This window comes from Callorhinchus milii, unplaced genomic scaffold (assembly GCF_018977255.1).
Source record: "Callorhinchus milii isolate IMCB2004 unplaced genomic scaffold, IMCB_Cmil_1.0 Scaffold12, whole genome shotgun sequence".
In the NCBI taxonomy this organism is placed as follows: domain Eukaryota; kingdom Metazoa; phylum Chordata; class Chondrichthyes; order Chimaeriformes; family Callorhinchidae; genus Callorhinchus; species Callorhinchus milii.
In genome coordinates, this window is record NW_024704753.1 from 17,207,669 (window position 1) to 17,231,462 (window position 23,794).

Sequence of the window (23,794 nt, forward strand, 5' to 3'; positions counted from 1 at the left end):
CACACAAGGGACTGAAAAACCTTCAATATTTGCTGGGTTTAGTACTTATTCCGTGAATGTGTACTATATATTGTGGGTAGGAAATATTTAGTGAGGCAGATTTTTTTTGCACTGAAGCCATTTGCTGGATCACACATGGGTCCTGAGCCCAGGTTGAGGAGCACTGTTTTAGGGTATCTAAACCAAAGTTTCCACACAATATCCCACATACTCATGGAAATATTCTGGTGTTTGGAACAAAATACACCAAGATGATCAACAAAGTGTTCCATGGTTTGCACCAATACCATTTGATAGGATGTGTGCTACAGTAACCTGGGTAATTACAGTATCTCCAATTTTTTTCTCCATCTTTATGGATCTGGCTAAGATTAGAATAATAATCCTCGCATTTGATATAGCACCTGATCACGTCTTCGAGAAGTCTCAAAGCGCTTCACAGAATAAACTGTAAAATGAATTGAATGTATAGTTTTGCGGGCGAAACGCAGCAGCTAATTGCGCACAGCAGTGTCCTACAAACAGTTGTGAACTGAGTGACCAAATTATTATTTTTTTTGAAGGGGTTATTACCCCCAGAAAAGCGATTCGCCAATCGACTAACAATCGGGCTGCTACTTACTGCTAGGTAAACAGAGGCATGTGGAGTAAAGAAACTTGCCCAACACTTCGCCCTGCCCGGGAATCAAACGCAGGTCCTCTCATTTGCAAGGCGAGCGCTCTAACCACTGAGCTGCAGGACTCCAGAATCTTAGATGAGAAAGAGAGAACTGCACACCATCTGATTCTTGCCTTTATATATGGAGCATTAGAGCTTCAACACACTATCCCATTACTCTAATGGATATGTGCTTTGTGCCTGAAGAGAGTACCTCATTCCGAGCGACAGAATGATGTACTTTCAGACTTGATTGAAGATATTCTTGACGTCGAGGCCTGATCTTTGCAGTAAGTATACAGAACTACGCCTAATGAATCGGAACTGGGCAAGCAGGAAACCTGCATAAATTATCCAGCTGAAGCTTTCTGCAAGACAGACAGTCAGCATCAAATAATTATTTCATGAGGCACACAACTATCCTTTATTGTGGTGTGTCCAATCCCTTGGCATTCCGTCAGCAACACAGGATGTCTCCCCTGAGGCTGGTGATGCACGTAAGCAGTTCTCGTTAGCAGACGGAAGCAGCAAAAGAAAAAAAATAAGACTGCTTACGAAATATCTCCAACAGCAATCTGCTGCGGAGAATTGGGGATGAGGTAAACAAGACTGTGCGATTTCCCTGGAAAGCGGGTCGCTCATTATTTTGAAATATGTACAGCATAATGCTTGTAAATTTGAACAATGGGTACACAATAACCTTTCAATACTGTACAGATTGTATGTTATTCTTCTGCATCACCCAGCAAAATACCACATCTGGACCAAACATCTGGTGCTCACGTGAAACCTTTCGGCTGTCATCACTTGCAGGAATAAATCAAAAAAGAAAAACATTAATTTAAAAATGAATCTGCATGAATGAGCAACTGTGAAGACTTGCAGGATGTAATAATAATCATTATGATTATAACCCATTTGACATAGCACCTTATCATTTTTGTCGATACGTCTCAAAGTGCTTCACAGGACATACTGTAAAGTGGTTTTGACTGTGGTATTGGAGAGACGTTAAGTGTTTTAAAGGTAAGATGATAGTCGAAGAAAGGGTTGATCCATTTAGGGATAATGATGTAATTGCTTTGTAATTATTTTGCCTCAATTTTCACTGAGCAGTGTGAAAATAGGACAGCAGGATCACCAGAATGTTTTAGTAATCCTTTTACCTGTTATTGCATTGAACCGATTCAAGAAGTTCGCAGGGAGTTGCCGTCAATTGGAATGACTGCATTTGAGGGCACGTGTTGGGATAAGCAAAGGGAAGTTGCGTTTGAAATATTTGATGGAAGCGTTCCATTCTTGGCCCCCACCTGTACCTTATTTGCATGCTCCCTCTCGGCGATACCACATATGCAGATGACGCCGAAATCTGCTTCTCCTCCAGCTGCGACTCCAGGTCTGCGGATATTCTGTCAGCTTGTTTGTCAGACATCAAGGCCCGGATGAGCACAAACGTCCTGCAACTGAACATTGACAAGACAGAAGCCATACTCCTTGACTCCCGCTAAGAACTTAAGAATCTCCTCCCGACTTGGCCTCGGGTTCTGCCATTGTTAAATTCTCCAGACGCTGCCCCGCATAAAGGGTGCTATATAAATGCAAGCTCTTGTGGTAAAGGCGGCAAGGGTTACATTGGCCAGTTAGTTAAATCTCATATAGATTGTGTAAATTCTTCAGCTCTAATCTTAAGATTATTGTCTTAAAATTCAAGAATGTGCAGGTTTTTGAAAAAAAATAGTTCAGACTTAACATGGGGTGGGGGGGGGGTGGGCAGGTTTCTGCAGTTCTGTAAAAGCAACTTGCATGAACATACTATATTAAGCCCTGCAGTAAAGTACGAACCAGTACCACATCTGCATTCAAAGGGAATATCATGTACAAGAACACTATTTGCATAATGAATTCGGGAACGACTGTCTAATGAAATATCATTCTAACAAATAACTCTACGGGTGACTCTACGGCCTGTTTGAGTTTCTAATACAGCTCTCCCTAAATTCAGTGTTAAAGGGATATTTCACTGTTGCTGGCAATCTGTTATTCAATGGATGAAAAGGATCCTATGGTATTAAATTAAAGAATAGAGTGCAATCCCACTTTTCTTGGCATCATTCCTCCAAGCAAATGTTTCAGACAGATTGCATAACCTTATTCAAATTCCTGGGCTCAATATCTCTAACTCTAAATAATGATGTCTATGATGCAAAAGGATTTGGCTCCTTATATTTTTGTATGTTACCAATGAAATTCTGTATGATAATTAAGTTGGAAGGCATTAAAGTATATTATGGGGTACCTTGCCTACTAATTTTGTTTTCTTCCCTGTGGGGAATCACATAGGTTTCACTAAGTCCAAATGACTGGGTATGAATATTTATTGTCTAACCTCTGCATTAACTGCCTATGGCACTTAAATTTGGATTTAAGCTACAAACAGCACTTTCAGTCAAAAGCACTAGTGACGCAAACTGTAAAAATCAAATGCGGTCTCTGTGCCCATATGGAAAATAATAATAATCCTTGCATTGTGTGGCAGTCAGCAGCTGGAGAATTTGGATTCTACTTGTTAATACCATAGAAAACACGTTTTGAATCATGTAAGCTAATTAATGGCTAGGTTTTTGACTGTTTAATAATCACTCTGGCAAAAAGCCAACGTCCTGGAAGAATATTCAATAATTTCATGCTGCAGTTGCACAAACACTGCCCGTGTTTCATGCCACAATCTACCTGATGCATATACTGAGACCAGAATAAACTCTCTAAATTAACCTTTAATGTGGGACGTGCTTCTGATAATCCTGTGAAGATCAAGAATTTATGATGTTGTGATTTGTATCTTACCATTCCTGTGACCATTCCTGCTGGTGGGCTGCTATCCCACCAGCCCAATTGTTACCCAGGCTCGTTTTTGTTTTTGGTCAGCTCGGTGTGTGACACAAGCCCATAATGCTTAAGTGTATCCAAACCGGACAGTTTCACATATATACAACACCTACACTTGGAATGGAATGCACATTGTCTTCCTGAGGGGAGACACTCTATTTATCTAATTCCAGAGAGTATTAGGTGCAGGTTGGCAAGAGCCAAGGTTTAAGGATCCCAGATTATGCGTTGGGGTACTGCTGGATTTCAAGTAGCTACAATCGCATAGCTTGCCAATAAGACCACTGTCTTATTATCCAGTCAGGACCACCATAATCGATTAGAGCTTTGGCTTTCAGGGCTAACACGAAGAAGTGGGAAGAATCCCAGCTCCCAGTGATTGGTGTGCCACTTTGCCCCTGCCAATAAACCACACTGGTTTGCCTGTCATCAACACTACCCTGGGATTCTGCAGACGTGCCTGGGCTACAGAGTATTGATTTGCATTCTATTGCCAAGCAAATCACCTTGGGAGCCAGCTCTGCTCCAGATATACCCTGCTTATCTTCCCAAGCAGCAATATGAGAAGCAAAACAGTAATATAACACATTTAACGTTTAATAGATGTTGGAAAGATACAATTTTGCATATCACCAGCAATGAGAACTAGTTTACAATTGCCTCATCTACAGAAGAGAGATTTTACTTTATCCTTGTTCGTGCTGATGATCTTTGTCCAGTAAGTCCTCCTGGAAAGATGAAGAAATTAAGTGTATGTTAAGGACATCAGAAAACTAACATTTCTCACGGTCTTAACCTGGCCTTATGTTTCTTGGAAGAACACACGAAACATATTGTGAAAATAATAATGATAATCCTTGCATTTAATATAGCACCTTACACTCCAAAGAGTGCTGTTTCGCCAAAAAGATATTTTAAAAATTGAAACACAGGACTGACTCACTTTGAAGGACAAGCCACATCAGTAGTCTCACCCCTAAAGTAAGGACCATAAAACTGTTAATTTTCAACAATAGAATGGATCTAGTATCGTAAAATACTCCCGCTGAATGTTGTAGGAGTCAAGTGAGTGATCTTCTCCAACTCATCCACCATCAGGCTGTTGTGGGTCATTAACTTTTGTATTCAGCTAAGTGTTAGACTCGGAAGTAACTACCCCCTTACCTTTGAGGAGCTCATTGGAGCAAACCACCTGCACATCTGTGATGTGGTGTTTGGAAACCTTGGAAAATGGTGTGGGTGTTTTTTAAGTCACTGCGTGCTTCCATCTAAAATTTAGCAACATTAATCCATCCTACGTCTTTCCTGTACCATTCATTTAATTTAATCAAGCAGATGGTCAGGAGACTTTTGTGAACCCGGCTCTATAATTGACAATAAAAGAGAGTATGGCTTGGAACTGCTCTATCCAATATTCTATCCAATACTTGGCTTCCTTTAATTACCCTTAAAGGATTTTATTTTTTCCTTTTAAACAAAGTGGGCTTTGGGCGATCAGTTTAACTTAAAAAAAGAAAATTCACATGCTGAAAATATTCTGCTATGTGGCCTTTCGGTCAAGTCAGTCAAACATGTTGAAAAAGATTAAACGTCTATTGCGCGCATCTGGGTACTGCAATAGTTCAATCTTCAAAGTATGCAACACTATGTGGAATAAATCCAGACATCTGTGTCGCAACAAAACGTAAACTTGTAAATGACTACACATTAATATCATACCTGCTCGACTGTAAACCCGACTTAATGTTCAAGACATTTATATTTACATGAAAGGTGCTCTACGCAGGCAAATTTTATTTGAAATAAAAAACCATTCAGATGCCATTCTCAAGCAGATATCTCTCAATTTTTTCTCAAGAGAATCAAACGACATAAGTACCAGCTGTGTTTAGGCAGGACGTCATCCACCTATGAACTATTGTGCAAGTGTGAGCGAGAGATAAAATCTAATCTCTTTGCTTTTAGCGTTGTTCAAAGCCTACAAAGCCATTTGTTGTGGCAGCCACATTCAGAAGGAATGCAAATCGGTTTAAAAGTACCGGATGTTGTTGCGCTCTGAGAGACGCAACAACACCTGCAAATATGTCCTGATCGCTTCATCTTTTTATCGCTGTGCTTTTTTTTTTAAAAAAAACGGTGGGTGGGAGTCCTGCGGCGTATCGGTCGGCGAGAGAGAGAGAGAGAGAGAGAGAGAGCGTGCGCGCGCGCCTCGGGAGCGAGAGGAACCGGGTTCGATTCCCGGCCAGGGCGAGCGAGCCTCCCTCGCTCCAGAGGTCGCTTGCTCGCCTGGCAACACGTCGGGTTGTTAAGTCGATTGCTTTCCGGGAGTTCATACTCCCCGCCTCGCCTCCCCCCACCGCGTAAAAAAAAAAAAAAAAAATTGAGCCGCTCGAACCACGACTGCTTGCGGGGACGGACGCCCCCGCCCGCAATTAATCCCGATTCGGAGTCCTGTAGCTCAGTGGTTAGAGCACTCGCTTTGCGAGTGAGAGACCTGAGTTCAATCCCAGGCAGAGGGCCAAACCTTGGGCAAGTTTCCTTACTCCACACAGAGCCTAATAATAATCCCTCCAAAACCAAAAACAATAATAAATTGGTCATTTTCAATCCACGACTGTTTGTGGGACATTGCTGTGCGCCATTGGCCGCCGCGTTCGCCCACAAATATACAGTCAATTCCCTTTACAGTGTGTTCTGTGAAGCGCTTCGGGACGTCCTCCTGACGTGAAAAGCGCTATATCAAATGCGAGGATTATTATTATTATTATTATTATAATGAATGAAGCGCTGGGAGGATCGCGGCGGCGCGTCGAGACCCCGGGAGACATTTTTCAAAAGGATCCCTCGAGGGCCGCGACGCCTCGAGAGCCGAGGGTTCGAGCCGCGCCGGCGTGATCGGGCGCTGTATCGAACGGAAGGGTTTGTTATTTTACAATAATAATCATTATTTTTTATTTTAATAACCACTATTATTAATAATTTTTTTTTCTTCTTCTTCTTCCACGGCGCGCGCGCACACACACACAAAAAAAAAACCAAACCCACACCACCCGTTGCGTTTCTATTAATAATTATAATAATTATTATTGTATTTTAATAATATTAATTATTAATAATAATTATTATTATTTTTCTTCTTCCACGACCCCCGTTGCGTTTCGCTTCGCGTGGGGGTGAGGGGAGGGGGGGAATCGTACCTTAGGTGTCGAATGGAAGACCCAACACGACACGTAGACCAGACAGACAGACACACACACAGACAGACAGACACACAGACACACAGACAGACAGACCCTGCGGCCTTGACGAGAAGCTGACGCGTCTACCGCACACCGTCGAGTCGAGTCGAGTCGCGCGCCCCTCCCTCCCGCCCTCCTCGGAGAGCGCGGCCGTTGAAATTCGAACTCGAGCGCCCAACGGCCGCGGCCGGCTCGAGCGGCGACTGGCGTCACGTCACGTTACGTTGCGTCGCGTTGCGTCACACGCACACGCCCCCCCGCCCCCCACCCCTCCACTCACTCACTCTCCTCGAGAGGCGCAGCGCGACGCGGCGCGTGACGTCGCGTCGCGTCGCGCACGTCGCGTGGCGTGGCGTCGCGTCAAGCACGTCGCCTCCCCCCACCACCCACACACCGGCACGAGCCCCCGACGCAGAAAGAGCATTGCTCAATGGTGGAGCACGTCGTGTCCCACTCTCCGCCCTCCCTCCTCCTCCCTTCCCCGGGGAGCGTCGCCGCTGGTAACCCACCGTCTCCGAGTCACTGACAGACAGACAGACAGAGAGAGAGAGAGAGCCCGAAAGCCTTGTTTAGAAGACACGCGACACGTACATACGTACACAGACAGTGAAGCTGAGGGAGAGAGAGAGGGAGAGAGGGAGGGAGGGAGGCGGCCGTCTGCTCAGCCCTCAACAGTGCCCACGTAGGTAAGTGAGTGAAGGACTTGCCCGGTTGTGCTTTTAACCTCACGCTCTTTTAATGGTGTGTTTTTTTTGAGGAGGGGGTCATACTGTACACGAACGAGGAGGGTTCTGTCCGACGGGCCGTTTTGTCTGTGTGTGTGTGTGTGTGTGTGTGTGTGTGACTGGAATTGATCATTATTTGGCCCCACCACCCGCACCCGCACCACCCGCACCGACACCCACACCCACTCGGGTGGTGCGTGGGACGAGCGTTTGTTTCGAGGCTCTGGTTCTGGTGGTGGAGATCACCGGCTCTTTTTTGTTGTTGTTGTTGTTGTTGTTGTTGACGCCCACACTCTCTGTGCCACATTAACAGATTCGATCCTGGTCCTGGATTTGGGGAGTGGGGGGGGGAGTGGGGGGGTGGGGAGTGGGGCTGGTGGGGGGGGTGAGCGAGAGAGGGGACCCAACCCGGGTAAGGTTTAAGGGGGGTGGGGTGGGGGGGGGGTGGGGGGGAAGGTTGGTGAAGCCTCCAACTGCGAATGAGGCCTATCGGTTTTGTTGACTCGAAATGAGACGTGTGTGTGTGTTTCTGACTGACTTTAATTGTGTGTGTGTGTGTGTGTGGTGTTATTTATATGTATATATATATATATGTAATAAAAAGTCTTAGTATTTAATTTAGGGTATTTTGTTTCTGTCTGTGAGTTGACGGGGGGCTGTGCTGTCGATGAGGGGAGGGGAGAGGGGGAGAGAGAGAGGGGAGGGAGGCAACAGCTATCCAGACAGTGCTGTTTTTTTATATTTAAAAAAAAAGGGGGGCTTTTTTTTGGGGGGGGGTTTCTTCACGAAGTTATCGGGCTTTTAACTTCACAAGTCGGTGGCGGGTGGAAGCGGGGGCTGCTGTGGGGTTGGCGAGACGTCTGAGACCTCCGTGGGTGGGGGGGTTGGGTGGGGGGTTGGACTCGAAACTCTCACACAGTCACACAGTCACATTCCGACATGTGCAGAGATTAATAGTGTCGTTGTGGTGCGGAATCTATTGACAGTGTTTATAATTGAGAGTCGGGTGATGTCATTGGGTTTACTGATTGATTGGTACAAATGTACAGCGTTTTCTTTCGGCTGCTGTCGTGTTGTACCTCTAGGGGAGCATTTAACTTTTTTGTTTATTCCTTCTCCCCCCCCCTCTTCCCTTCTCCCCCCCCTCCCCCTCTTCCCCTTCCCCCCCCCCCCCCCCCCCTCTTCCCCTTCTCCCCCCTCCCCTCCTCCCCCCCTCTTCCCTTCTCCCCCCCCCCTCCCCCCTCCCCCCCTCTTCCCCTTCTCCCCCCCCCTCCCCTTCTCCCCCCCCCCTCCCCTCTCCCCCCTCCCCCCCCCCCCTCCCCTTCTCCCCCCCTCCCCTTCTCCCCCCCTCCCCTTCTCCCCCCTCCCCTTCTCCCCCCCTCCCCCCTCCCCCCCCTCTTCCCCTTCTCCCCCCCCTCCCCTTCTCCCCCCCCTTCCCCTTCTCCCCCCCCTCTTCCCCTTCTCCCCCTCCCCCCCTCTTCCCCTCTCCCCCTCCCCCCCCTCTTCCCCTTCTCCCCCCCCTCCCCTTCTCCCCCCCTTCCCTTCTCCCCCCTCCCCCTCTTCCCCTTCTCCCCCCCTCTTCCCCTTCTCCCCCCCTCCCCTTCTCCCCCCTCTTCCCCTTCTCCCCCTCTTCCCCTTCTCCCCCCTCTTCCCCTTCTCCCCCCTCTTCCCCTTCTCCCCCTCTTCCCCTTCTCCCCCCTCCCCCCCTCTTCCCCTTCTCCCCCCCCTCCCCTTCTCCCCCCCCCCCTCTTCCCCTTCTCTCCCCCCCTCCCCTTCTCCCCCCTCTTCCCCTTCTCCCCCCCTCTTCCCCTTCTCCCCCCCCCCCCCCCCACCCTCTTCCCCTCTTATTTTGGCTCATTGAATCCAATATGTCACTCCAGTAAAACCATTCAGGGACCATCCGAATGAATGCATTCGTTCATCACTAGAATCCCAGCTCTATTCACATCATTTGCCCAAACTTGTGCATTTTAAATCTCATCATTTTAGCAATTTTTAAGATGAGATGAAAATCTTTGGATGCTGTATAGTTTTTTTTTTGGGGGGGGGCGGGGAATTGCGTCGACACCTGTGGTCCATTGGTTATGCTGAGCTCTGTGATTTGTCAGAGAATCTTTCTATACAGCAGTGGTGTGGAAAAAATTTGATCCAATTTGTCAACCTGTGTTTGAGGATCTCAGATTGGAAAAGAAAATTGAGCCATTGCTGAAAGAACATTGATTCATATCTTCTAGTGAGCACTTTAAGCCCTTCATTGGTAAACCGATTTATGATTTGGCCAAACTGCATTCAGAAGTGCTCTATAATGTTTAATCAAATGCTTAACAAAATGTACAATATGTCTTTTTTGCCCAGCGGTGGTTTCACCAGGATTCAAGAGAACTAGGAAAAGCAGCGGTCCATAAAGATGCCTTCTGGCTCTTTCCTCATTATTTCATAGCCCATATTGTTCCCACTTTCAAAATGTCTAACTTGCCAGTGGGAACTGGCATTGTAGGTTCATCCACTTATAATGTAAATTGGTAATACAGTATATTCTGTGAAGCGCTATGAGACATCTCAAAGACGTGATAAGGCGGCATAATCAAATGCAAGGATTATTATTATTTTCTTTGCTGATGTCAGAATTGCAAATATAATTCCTGGTTGTAATTTTCCAACTATTTGGGGTTATTTCCATTAATGGAGTGACCGGATTGAAGTGACCCCCTCCAATGCCACATTGGTTTACTTTAGTAACTCAGCACACACCAGAGAATGTCAATTGTTAAGGCAGTATCTGTCTATCAAGGGTGCCAACGGGGAGTATCTTGTGTTGTTATCTTCACTGTATCAGCTTGGCAGACTGAGGTATGGACTGGAATGTGAGCTTTGTGCTGTGCTTATACTTTTCAGCAGTATAGCAACATGGAATTGCATGGGTGATTTATACTTGGAATTGGGTTTTGGGGGAAAAATGACCTGATTTCAGAGTTTTACCCATCTGAATTTTAGCATGTGCCCGAACCCTACTGTTGCGTGCCTGGATGTTATTTTCTTTAATGTTATTAAAGAGCTGGCACACATCCAGATAAAGCAAGTGACTATGTGGTAAAACATTATGAAATGAGTTTGCAATTGTAGTTCTTCATGATGATAATTTGGTATTCTTAGCCAGGTTATATGCCAGTACAGTCTAGAACGATGGAATAAAATTAGGATTGGGGATTTTTTTTTAGAATTCTGTTCATTGATTAACTTTAGTGCAGAACGATAGAGAACTAAATCCATAGGGTCTCTGAATCTATTGGATATATTTTCAGAATTTTGTAAAAAGAGGTAGATGTGTGAACAGTCTAGACTCCTTCAGGAGATATAGGCTTGTACACAAAACATTGAATTCGCGGCGTAAGTTCCTAGGTATATATACATTTTACCTAATTTGTGTTTTGTTCTGCAGATAACTGTTGACTTTGAGTCAGTATCAAAACATTTAAACTATCCTGTTGTTTACTTAACTTGGTGATTGATTTTTACATGTAAATTATAATGTACTTGAATTTCGGCATGCTGCTTAGACAAAAAAAGAAGCTATGTGCCTATGTTAATAATCCTTGAATTTTTATATTGGGCCTTTCACTTCTGGAGGAAGGCTCAAATGCTTCACAATGTAGTGTAGTGACTATTATTTCAAAGGTGACTGTGGCAGCCAATTTGTGCACTGCAGTGTACCATAACAGCCATGAAGTGAATGACAACAACAACAACTTCTTGCATTTATTTAGCGTATTCTTTCATGAAGAATAGTGTCTCAGAGTACTGTGCAGTGGTAGGGTTGGATGCTGAGCAAGGGAGAGGGGGCTGACCACTGGTCCATTCGAAAAGTTAAGTCTTAAAGTGGGATTTAAAGATAGATAAAAAGAGGGATAGAGCGGTGGGATTGGAGGTTAAGGGCGCAATGGATTCTAGAGGCTATTCAAACCTTCTGACAAAGAGATGAGTGAGTGCTACCCACTGAGCCAAGATGGCATATTGACTATAATTCTAAATTATTTTTTGATGAAGCTCTAATATGGATAGTTTTCCTGAGAACAAATACTGTACTCATCACTTAGTATTCTGATATTCTGATTATTTGTTTACTTGAACATTTTTGCCATGTTCTTTGTTACGATTAATCTTTACAATATTAAGTTATTGTGTTCAGTCCTTTTATTGTATTTAGCAGATTGCAGTAATAATGGTTTAGGACAATCTTGCATCTTAAAAGGATATTTTTTTTACTTGAATTTTTACATTCCAAATTCATTCTGATGTAGATACAGTAGTATCTAGATACAGTCAGTGTGTGGTTGGTTTTCTTGCGAGTGAATCATTTAGAAAATCATTGATATGTTAATGGAAAATGGCAGGATGGTAAGTAAATAAGGCTGCAGCTTGTCCGTGGATACTACTACGTTTGAACAAGCATGTAAATCAACCATTTTAGATACAGTAGTGTATTCAAGTGTATACCACTGAGGACGACACTAACTAAATGCCGAAGCACAGAATGTGAGACACGGGTTGTAAAGAAACATATTTGAATCAAATATAAATATTTGAAGCTTAAAATATTTGATCTCATGAATGAAATGCTTTATCTCATTACTGCGTGTTTCATTTATTTTATCTTTTTCCTCTGATTCAGCCCAACTTTGAAAAGAAATTCGAGTTCCTTTAGTCTTGGTATGTTCTCAGTCCCAGTCAATTCAGTTTAAAGATTTTTTTTTTAAAAATTGCAAATCATCAAGTTTGTGCACTTGGCACAGTGGTGGCGGTGTAATCTAATTTGGATGCATTTTGGTTTTGAGGCCAGAAACAAAGGAGGTTTACCACTTATTACAGTTGCCATCCCTTCCACCTAGTGACTCCCTGTTACCCAGCATGATCACGGACCCACATGGGATGCTGCTTAACTCCATATTTACACTTAGCCTTAGCTGGCAATGAGTCGCTACAGAAATTTGATCATTTTGGTTAGCTAAATGATTGCCAGAGGTGATCCATTTCATTTTTCCAGGGCATGACCTCAATTTCTGATCTGCCCACAATTTTCACTCTTGTCTGATTCGGGCTTTGGATTGATTTGAGCCGCCTTGTCTGCTTCGATGCTCGTGATACCAAGAGGTGTCATTTTTGACACAATCTAAATTTATATTGCATCTTTTGGAGCAAATTGGGGCAACTGCCAAACGCGCAGTGTAAACATGATGTGAGGTTTCCTCCCTACGTAAAGCTGGCTACCTTTGTCGAAAGCTATCAAAAGTAATGTCTTAAATATCCTACCAGAACAGGCAGAAAGGAACCTCCTCCAACAGTACAGTGCTCCTTCAATATTGCGCTGGTGAGCTCAAAGTTCATGTCGTGTTGAGAACTTGGAATATTGGGGAAACCGTGGAGTAAAGGAAGGAGCGCATAACAGCCTTCCTGTCCTATACCATGCTTAAAATCTAATGTGCGGTTTGATAGATTTGATCTTTGTGCTTTACAATTTAAGTTTTATTTTAATTCAATTGTTGCTGCACTACAGATTTACCTTGCCATGCCTTAAATATTGTAGTTGTCTTTCAAATGTGATCTGCTAAAAATGCAAATTGTTCCATGATTTTATGAATTGCAAGTTTCTTTAAACCTTGGACAGTCTGAGTGCAATTACATGTTCTACCTGGAATCGCAAATGAGGAATGATGTTTCTGAGTATTAGTGAATGAATATATATGTACATTAAACAAACATTTTGCTTTTTTTAAAAAAATTGTTAACTAATTGTTGAACACCTACAGCCCCCCCCCCCCTTCTTGTCTTTAATCATGTTAATTTTTTAAAAACTTTTTTTTAGGTCAGTGAACTTAATGCTTTGGAAGAGATCAAGACTGGCCGGCAGCAAATCTCCAAGGAATAATGGGAGGTGGATGATGTCACAACCAAAATAATTTTGCCTCCTTTTTTTGGGTTGGGGTATAATATTCACATTGAATTGAGAATGACTGTTGCCTTCTAACGATTAGTGAAGACGTCTATTAAAAGAAACACTAGGTAAGATGCTCCTCCTTTCAGCACTGGCTGTGATTGTTTCTAGAGAGAGTAAATTTCAGATACATTTGATAGTATCTTTTATAAAAATTTTAAAAAAAAGTACATCAGGATAGTGATAATAAACTTGTTTGTGTGACTCATTTTTTTGAAAAAATTTTTAATTGGAGAAATACAGACTCATAAATATTCAACCCACTTTATTGTGACCATTATACCATGTTAACCAAGAAGCCGATCTAGCTTCAATGCCTGTCCTGAAACTACCCTCAAGAACGTTGGATTTGGTTTTTAAAAGTTATATCTGGGTTAAATTTATCGATCGGGTTTCACTGAAAAAGGGACGTTTATTGGAGAAAATTGGTTTAGAAAAAAAATTCTTAATTATAAGGTTGTTAGAAGAATACTTGTTTGCCATTCTAAATTTACTTTAAAGCCTTCATAGACCTAGAAATTTTTTTGGTGAAATGTTACATGCAAGTTATATGCAAATATATGAAGCAGGGTGGTGGAAATTGATGTAATTTATTTAGCCTTGCAAACCTTTTGGACATTTATTGAGTAAAGCGTTTACACTTAGTAGTATCAAATTATTATTTTTAGTAACCTTTTTATATTGATACTCTTTCATCTATTTTTTTCCCCCCACGATCTTGTATTTTAAAATTGTTCCACCAAAATGGTTTTACTGTGGTTAATAACAAATAGAATTCTTATGCTTTTGATCTGATTTGAATGTGTCGTACGTTCTCAGTTGTGTGTTGCATAATTGAAGAGCAGAGTCCAGCCACCTCCGCTGTTAGTCTAGGGGAAATGAAAAACTCTACAATATGAAAATACTGTAAGCTGCATTGCGGTACCATATGCCACAACCAAAGAAAAATTAACCATCTAACATACTATTTGCATTCAGTTGAAACGGTCAAATGTTCAATAGACTTTCACTCACTGTTATTTATGTGTTGAGCATAGGACAACCCTGTTATAACAATCTCATGGGTTCATTCTCTTAGTTCCCAGGTTATAATGAACTGTGTAAAAATGTCTGTTTATTGTATCACCGGTGGCAATGTTTTCTGCGTGTTTCACACATGCTTTCCTGTTAACCACAATTTTTAAAAAAAGAAATAAATTCCGGGTTGTCAGGTCACTGCCGACAACACTTCTTGCTCACTGCACGTGTGCGTTATACACAGGAATCGATATTGACATCAATTCCTTCATGGGCTGATGTCAGGGGTGCTTTATGCAGGGACTTTCATCGATTGTGGTCTGACGACTTGGAAGTTCTGGTCTGTGTGCCATAGCCCAGGATGCCTGTCTTCTAAGCAGATCTGCCTTATTTTGTTTTGCCCACAAAATATAGTCAATTCACTTTGCAGTATATTCTGTGAAACTCTTGGAGACATCTCGAAGCTGTGATAAGGCGCTAGATCAAATGCAAGGATGATTATTATTATAATAGCGGGGTTGCCCTGTATATTTTTGTTTTCCTTAGTGAAATTGTGAACTTTAATGGGTGCAATCCTTAGAGCAGCATAAAACATTCTAAGTCTTCTCTGAAGAAGAAATTTGAGAATGTACTAACCGGAAGGGTTTTTAAAATAATTTTTCTGCTTCTTTATTTGTTACAAAGCTATCTTAAGTCCTCTGAATGGGGGTGTTTTATTAGGCTGCAGTGCCCAGTGTCATTCTGGTCACGGTTTCATATCAACAGTGGGGCATGGCATCTTCCAGTGGTGGCTTTGGGTATCAAAAGCATAGCAATACAAAACCGTAGGATTGTATGAAGGATAAACTGCTGAATTTTCCTCCATAGTCCTAGGGCAAAAACATATTTTTGAGTTTTTCTCTCTCCTCAATTACTTAAACATATAATTACAAAGCTCCTTATGTTGCTATAGTTCATAGTACGCACTATAAAACTGGATTACCAGGCAGCTAGAATCCTTTATATAAGACTGCTAACTGTGTGAGGCTGTTTCCAGCTGCGCAGACCTTGTTGTAATGTAATGGCTGAGATGACAACTGACCTTTTTGTTTGTCATTATTACATGGACTGTTAACTGTTTCCCTTTGTTTTACCTCTTCAGCGCCCCCCCGCCCCCCGCCCCATCCCCCAATAAAAAACTAACACAATGTTCAAAATATTTGAATAAGATAATTTAAAAAAATTGAACACCAACCCAAGCTGATTTCAGCTGTAGTCAGATTCCATTAATACAAATCACCCTTTGATTTCACTTGGCAAAGCAGTGGTTTTACAGGTCAGGCAATACCTAATAAGGTGTGAAAAATGTAATATTACTTTTCCAGTTGCTGTAATTATTCCTTTGGATTGACCTATTTTAAAGGAAAACACAGTTGCTGAGTGATTCCAGTTGTGGCTCCGAAAGGCTCGGTTGGTGACCAAAGACCTTTCCTGCCAGTGTATAGACTGAAGCAAACAACAGCTTTTTTATGGTTTTGGGTAAGGCAATAGAGCCAGCCACACATGTCAACCTTCAGCAAGCTAACACAGCTTTCTAGGACTGTTCTAGGTCTGTGAGGCTCTTCCCTTAATCTTCCATGGTCTGCCCTCCCATGTTCTTCCTTCCTCCATGCAATTCATAGGCTTTTAAATCTTTGCATCACCTATCTTTATTTCTGCTTTCTCTTTTATTCTTTTCAAGCTTTTGCCATTCACTCAGGTTTCCCGTTTTTTTGACATAGTAAAAATGGAATAATATTAAACTTGACATCCAGGAATTTTCATTTGCAATGACTACAATAATATCACATCACCGCAATTTAGGATTCATTGCTTCAGGATTTAGTTTCCACAAACATGAATCAAATACTTATGGAACAGGACATGAGAATTTCGAAATCATTGTGTTGGTCGCCCATCTATGGTGAGACTAATTTGAAGCTCTCTGCCTCTCCTCAGTGCAGAGTTTACAGAAGGCGAACAAGGGAAGGATAGGGCAGGTAAATCATTGCAGCATAGATTGATGTAATTAAACAAGCTGCATTTATTCTCCCTGTTGAATTAGAGCAGTAGATGGGAGTGTTGTGTTCGAGCGAACATGGAACATTTTCCAGACAGAAGCCGTAAATAGTACTTGTTTTTTGTAAAAGAATCATTCTATGAAGTTTGCATGTGCTGACTACAGACTTCTACTGTGAGAAAACATGGATGTTAATTGGAAACGAGTAAATGCCAAATCTGGTTTATGTGCTTCAAATTAGCTCTGACAACATGATATTTTTTCCAATCTCCAGACATTTTTAAGAGTTTCAGGCTTCATGCCAGGTATCATTAGCCAACCTTCAGTAAGCATTTGCTTTAATCTAAATAATTGTACAAATGAATGGATTATTATTAATAATAATAAATAAATAATTATTTATTTTGCTTTATTTCAAGCTTGTATGAATCAATAGTGTTATACTAATTTTCAGATCAATTATAAAGGCTACAACCTTTAATGATGTAGTCCTGAGCATATTGATTGCACGTATCAGCTTATTATTATTGAATTTCTGAAAAGGAAATACAAACTATATTTGATTAAATGATTTCTAACACAAAGGCACTCCGCTGTCCTGGCTGAGATCAGATAACTGATCATAGATTAAGATTTTAAAAAACTGCAACCTTCAATCTATATGGCTCAGCACAACACCATGTAATGTCTTTGCTCATTAGCCCATCAGAAGGTCATTGCCTGGTTTTAAGTTTGATTTCTTCTAAAATGCACTTAGCTGTGTTATAATTTATGAACAAGCTCTTAATCCATCATCCTTACCAGCAGAAACCTTATATGCTCCTGGAGGGGAAAGAAGAGGTGCTTCCTGATCATCCACTTTGTAAATCAATATTAGTGTTTGATGCTTTCATTTGTGGCCTAGAGGTTCAGCAATCATTCCCAGAGGTTCCAGCATTTGGGGTGGGGGCGAGTCTGTGCTCAGGATCTTACATAATTCCCAATTGTAGACCTTTCCTACATTCACTCTCATACACTTCCTTTTGTAATTAGTCGAATGTATGGCTCTATGTCAGCAATTTCCAGTATTGGTCATCTATCAATGGACTTAAGTACAAAAGTCTTCAGTCCAATGCGTTACAGAGTAGAAACACTTATATCGATGCCAACATAAAGAAATGTCTGTGCTTTTATTATTGTATAATATAAGAGACTTCAGAGACCGTTTTGCAATTTTTAGAAATTATAGTTATTTTCAGAATTAGATGGCAATAATGGTTCAGTGGAAGAGACAGTGTATTGGAAATCTTTACTGAGAATTGCTTCTTACCGCCAGCTTGTCTGATTTTGAAGAATAATTATAACCATAAACTGTTATTGATTGACTTTGGCGAGCCATATTTTTCTTCAAAATGGCTTTCGAACAAATGCATTTCCAGTCATTGACTGCTTCATTAGTGGCTCTTCGAGTTCTAAAAGATATGTTATTAAACCACATTGGATCAATGCTGCTGCTTTTTGCTGAGGCTTCACTGCATCAGCTAAACCTTCTTGAAATGTAATACCCAGGAGTGCTGCAGTTCCATTGGAAACGCTGAAACTGAGGTCACGCAGCAGATTGTGTCTGCATCCTGCATGTGCAAACAAAAACATTTTCAATTAGGCAAGTTTTCTTTTGTTCATTTTCAAGTATAAACATACAAGCATTTATTTTTCTAAAAATTAGGCTCGTAAGAACTGTGTGGACAAGGTCTCGAACATGTGATGAGGCTCTATATCAAATGCAAGGATTATTATTTATTATCACTACAGTGAAATTCTGTGAAAAAATTGAATAGTTTGTTTTCAAAATAATTAGAAATTCCAACCTATTTGTATGCTCAATCTAAGAATACAGTTTGGTTAATTTAATATTGGATATATAAATAATTTGGTTTATCGAATCATTTTCACTGCGACAATTTTATACAGAAAGCCAATTAATCTGAGACCAGATAAACACATAGCCCCAAATCACAACCTTTTACAGTACAGCGCAAATGTGGTCGGGGGTCCTCACCCCCTTCGCCCTCCCCTCCTCGCCCCCTTCGCCCTCCCCTCGTCTGTTGTTGGCATACATATGTGTAGCGTTCAGTCTGGTTTGGATACTCTTAAGAGTGGTGGTTTCTACATGTGTTAGATATCCCCAAAATGTTAAAGATGTGAGTTTTGCTTTCTATTAGGTTAAAATAAATCCTTACACTGTGGTGTTTTATTGGGATTTCCCATTATAATCAAAGGGAATGTGAGTAACAGTCAACAGAATGTTTACACCATTATATGGTCAGTGATAATGTTATCAACACAATAGTTTTAAAAAGTAACAGCTGTGCTGGTGTTGCAGGAACCGTATGTGCCGTATATTAAGGGAAGTTTGGGGCAACAAACCGATGATCTATGGTTGAGAAAAAGTTGGTGTAATGTAACTGAATAAAGGGGTTTTGCAAGAGCTTTCTCTTGTGACTATATTTGCACCAATCCTAAGCTGAGGCATTGCAATACAATTCAAATTACATTTGTATAACGCCTTTCACGTCGGGAGGATGTCCCAAGGCCATTGCTAATAACTGAAAAAGCACAGTATGTGAGTCAAGGTCATAAAGGAATATATAGTCTGTGCGTCTGGAAGCCAATTCTGCATTCATTTATTTATGTTGTAATTAAGCACTAAAGCAGCTTAGAAAGCAAGTAGTGTCGTTGCTAAGTTTGACACTTTTTAAAGCGCACACAAACTATTTGTACAGTGGCATATATTATATTATCACTAAATGTTTAGCACTAAGGCTTGCAAGTCAGCAAGGCTTAGTTTTTTTGGGTTAGCCGGGTGTGCAGATATATATCACCATGCTTAAGAGTGTCGAAAACAGACCGAGTTCCACCTACACCTGCAAATTCCCGTCCACACTGTTCGCTGTTGCACAAACTCTTGATTTGTTACACTCCAAGGGATTGACATTCGGGTGGTGAGAAACAGACCAGGCCTTTGAGAAGTGTCCTTGTGCTTCCTCTGAATAATACTTCATTTTATCCTGTTTGTAAGTCCTGTTTTATTAGTAAAGAAAGGAAATTGCATCAGCAATGTTAGAACATCTCCAAAAACTTCACAATAATTACTGTCAGCTGTAGTGACCATTTTAAATAGGTTAAAATCCTGTTTTATTTTTTTAAAAAATGTGAATTCTGAAATTGTCGAATTTGGCTATAAGGGGAATACGCTGTTTAGACAATGACCAATTTAAATCTGATCTCCATTTCAAAGGTCGTTCATGATAGACGTGTGATATTTTTTTAAATCTCAAGTGTCATTTTGGATTGCCCTGTTCAGTTCAGATGAAAAATATCATCAGGGACGTTTTAGATGGGGAAATAAAAAGTAATTCACCATTCAGAAAACCTTTCCCTGACATAAATTAACATTTATTTCCCCGCTTTCTTGCTGCAGGCACTTTACCCACGACACTGAATGGATAGGATGAAGATCATCAAGCGCAGGCTGTCGATGTCACTGCGCAGCAGCCGGCCTGTGGATGATTCTCTCTCTGAGCTGGCTGAGCAAATGAACCTCGATGAGAACAACGTTAAGGACAATGGTAAGTGCTTGTACTCTATCCATCTCAATTGTTCAATAATTGTTCAATTGGCAGCCCGCCTCTTTGTATTTGATTTGTCTGCTTGGGCTGTGAGCTCCTAAGATATTAGCTCAAGTCTTTAGATCAATAGAATTGCAGGAAACCAGTGGTCCAAGATTCTGTTCCTTTCAAATACCTGGCTCAGTCCAGCAGATTTCATGGTCCTCTAAAGTAACTCCAACATGTGCCTCAAGGATCTATCCCCAAAGCCTACTTCAGCCACTTAAATGTCTACTGGCGATTGTTAACTATTAGTCATTTGAATCTCTTTCAGAAATGATGCGTAACTCATTGAATGATCACATTTCTTGCACAGATAATTGCTGATAGTTTGTGTGGATCGTGTCTAAAGACTTCCTAAGTTTCTCCTTTTTCCTGCCCCCTTTCACCACCACCCTTTCACATGCACACAAGCTGCCTGGAAATATTTTACAGTCCACATTTGATTTCCAAATAAATTGCTAAGAAAAATGAAAAACAATTTTTTTAACAGAAACTCAAAACCGTGTCTTTTTTGGAACCTGTTAAATGAGTTGAAAATTTCATCTTTCAACCCTCCTCTCCTTATTTAGGTGGTGACTTATGCTTGGCTACACAGGTACTAGTTGCCCTTTGGTATATACTCAAGTAATTATTCATTCACGAACCTCATGAGTAAGTGTCAATAGGGTTGTTTTATTTACCTATTAACTGTTAAATATTTGACTTCTATACTGAAGTTGTTTAATTAATTTTTTTTTAGATTTACTTAATGATGCAGGTATTTTGTATATTCTCTTTTATGTGAAAAGCAAGCAAGTCGTGAAGCCAGCCCCTTCATAACCACTTCTCCCCTTCATTAACTGCCAGAGGTCTGTGCTTATTTTTAGGTTATCCGAGTTGTCATAATGTATTTCCTGCTGAAAAGTACGGATGAATGAAGCTGTGCAAGCCCACATATTTGATCCTTGTGCAGGAAGAGTTTTCCCAGGCTGGCTGGCATCTTGTGACCTAGTTTGCATTGTTAAATGTTAGGCTAGTACATAAATTGCTGATCTTCTCAGAATACAAACCAACAGCGTTCTTTAATAATTTAAGTCCAATTGGTAATGTTTTAATCAAACCAATTTCTTAATTGTTATTTATAGTTAATGGCACAGTCCTTTACTGAATCATATGGCATTAAGATCTGGTGGAAGGAAGACTAATAAAACATGCACTTGTTGCGTCCTGGATTTTGAAGCCAACCTTTCAGGCTGGAGGCCTCTGCTGGCCGACTGGAGGTCTAACAGTGTGAGTTCAGACTTGTTCGACCGAGCAGTTTCTCCAAATTGAAAGGAATCATTTGTTTGGCAATGAGACAGCTGTTCTGAAATTGAATTCATTTATTGAATGTGAAGTTGTTGAGCAGTGATTTCCCAAGGACAAGACGTAGTAGGGAGTGAACGATTGTCTCTGTCGATGTGTTTTTGGACTTGTACTGATTCAAATGTTTACAATAGAGGGCCAATTATCTGCACAAATTGGTACTTTTGTGATAAATGGACAGTATGGATAATTGGACATCACACAAACTACAAATTGTCTGTGGTGTTAAATAAAAATTGGTTTCTCAGGTGTTGTACAATCACTGTCGTACCACACTGTTCCAGCCTTTTGCTTTAACTTTGTTGCCACATTCTTTAACTTTGTTCTCTCTCTCTCTGACTTCAACCATAAACCATACAATGGTATAAGCACTTACCTTCACACCAATTATAAAATAAAATCCACGTGTGTGTGTGTGTATATATGTATTAGTTAAGTTGAGCATGTGCATAAGTACAGAGTCACGTGCATGCACAGGAGGTTACTGGGGTTGTTTACAGTGAATGCCCCTTCCTTCCCCATCTTCAGGTCGCTCCTCAAGACCTTCCTATTCAACCGTGCCTACAGTCAACTCCCCACGGCTCAGCGTTGTGCTCGGTCACTGTCAAGCGCTCTGGGACGCTACCCTGCGAGAGGGGCGCTATATAAATGCAAGTTGTTATTGTAAATTGCTTCCCAGCAACCTCACTTGCATGTGCGAAATTGGATTATTTTTGTCGTTATCTTCCAGTCCAGAGTCCCAATTCCACATTGGGTGGATGTGCGGATAGTTGGCATGCAGATAACCAGTGTTGTCCATCAGGTACCCTCCACATACCTCTGAGTTAATCTCCGCTGGAACACGGATGGGGTGGGGGAGTGGAATAAGAAGCTTTTAGGTGTCACTCTTGGTCCCGTGTTCTTGTCATCTATTTAAAGAGTGGACCTTGCTGTGCTAATTAGTTAACGTTTTCCATAATTCAAAAACCTGCTCCACTTGACATTTTGACAAAACAAAATAGAATATTTATAATGTTTTTTCAAATGCGCTCCACGAGGACCTCAGTCGCTCGCTGCAGTTGACTGCTTTTTCTCAGTATGGCTTTGCAATAATAAAAAATTATTACGCCTCATTGTAAAGTCCAGAATCCATTCCTTACCAAATCAGAGATAGTAAAATCAGTAATGAAATGTATATTCCTTTGTTAGTCGTGCATGGCAACAACCTACCCTGCCCGTGCTGGTATGTTGGTCATGCTTTACAAGATTGGTGGATTTATGTGTGCAATGCACAGGAAGTAACTGTTTATTGTCACTTCAGCAGACCCACACTTGTAACTTGTCTTTGTTTGCGACAGGATTCCTTCCTCCCAAGTGGGGTACTATAGAAAACTCCAGTGGCCTAAGGATCTAGACTCCTGAGACTGTAACCGGGGATTGACTTGATTTTTTTGTTGTCATTCTGGTGTCAAGCACATCAGCCAACTTGAGTTAACGGATATCATGCTTCCCTTCCCCCAACCCACCCCATGAAGATCACTAGTAGGTCATTTGAAATTGGGCAGGTTGGAGCCTTCACAAGGAAGATAGCAGGTACCACAAACACTCTTGTGAGCTTCCTGGTGAGTAGTACAGCTCAGCGTGAAATGTGTGAGCATTGCTACCATCCTGCCAACAGCTCGGCACAAATCCCTAGCAATTGTGCGATGGTTCCACCAATTGGAGGTATGGAGCTTCAGCAGCAGATGCTGCTTATAATAATCTTGCATTTGATACAGCGCCTTATCACGTCTTCGAGACGTCTCAAAGCGCTTCACAGAATATTCTATAAAGTGAATTGACCGTATATTTTGTGGGTGAAACCTACCTCTCAACTAGCAGCATTTTCCAGATGTCTGTTACAATTACACCAACATTTATATTGAGTTTATAAATATGCAAATTCCCAGTATGCAATGTCTATTTATGTTTTCAATTGATTTTTTTTGAACAAAAATGTTTCATTAGTACTTCTGTTCATTTTTTTGGGCTCAAGATTATCATTTGAAATTCATTAGCAATCCTCAATATGGATTTTGAAAATAAAATCTTTGCAATAAAGATTTGTCTGTCAATACTTTAGTCCCTTTACTAATGCAGTTATACTTTGATGGATGAAGAACTCGTTTTTCTCCCTGGAATGGAAACATTACATAAAATGTGACCTTTTCCAATTATTGGACAAATCATGACTGACGTACGTATATAAGACTGATCATGTTCACTATAA

General features: G+C 41.4%; 1 protein-coding gene across 5 annotated transcripts in view; it reads left to right on the forward strand.

Moving 5' to 3' along the window:
- The first annotated feature begins 7,397 nt into the window (after window positions 1-7,397).
- LOC103176720 (cyclin-dependent kinase 17) overlaps window positions 7,398-23,794 on the forward strand; it is a 48,660-nt gene continuing 32,263 nt past the window's right edge. For 3 of the 5 annotated variants that reach the window (XM_007890445.2, XM_007890449.2, XM_007890448.2), the window contains exons 1-3: window positions 7,398-7,469; window positions 13,369-13,565; window positions 20,013-20,160. In XM_007890445.2, coding sequence (XP_007888636.1) covers window positions 20,034-20,160 — 127 coding nt within the window. In that variant the 5' untranslated portion in view covers window positions 7,398-7,469; window positions 13,369-13,565; window positions 20,013-20,033. Of the gene's footprint in view, window positions 7,470-7,863; window positions 7,921-13,368; window positions 13,566-20,012; window positions 20,161-23,794 lie in introns of those variants that run through there. The other 2 variants (XM_007890446.2, XM_007890447.2) reach the window with 2 other exon arrangements.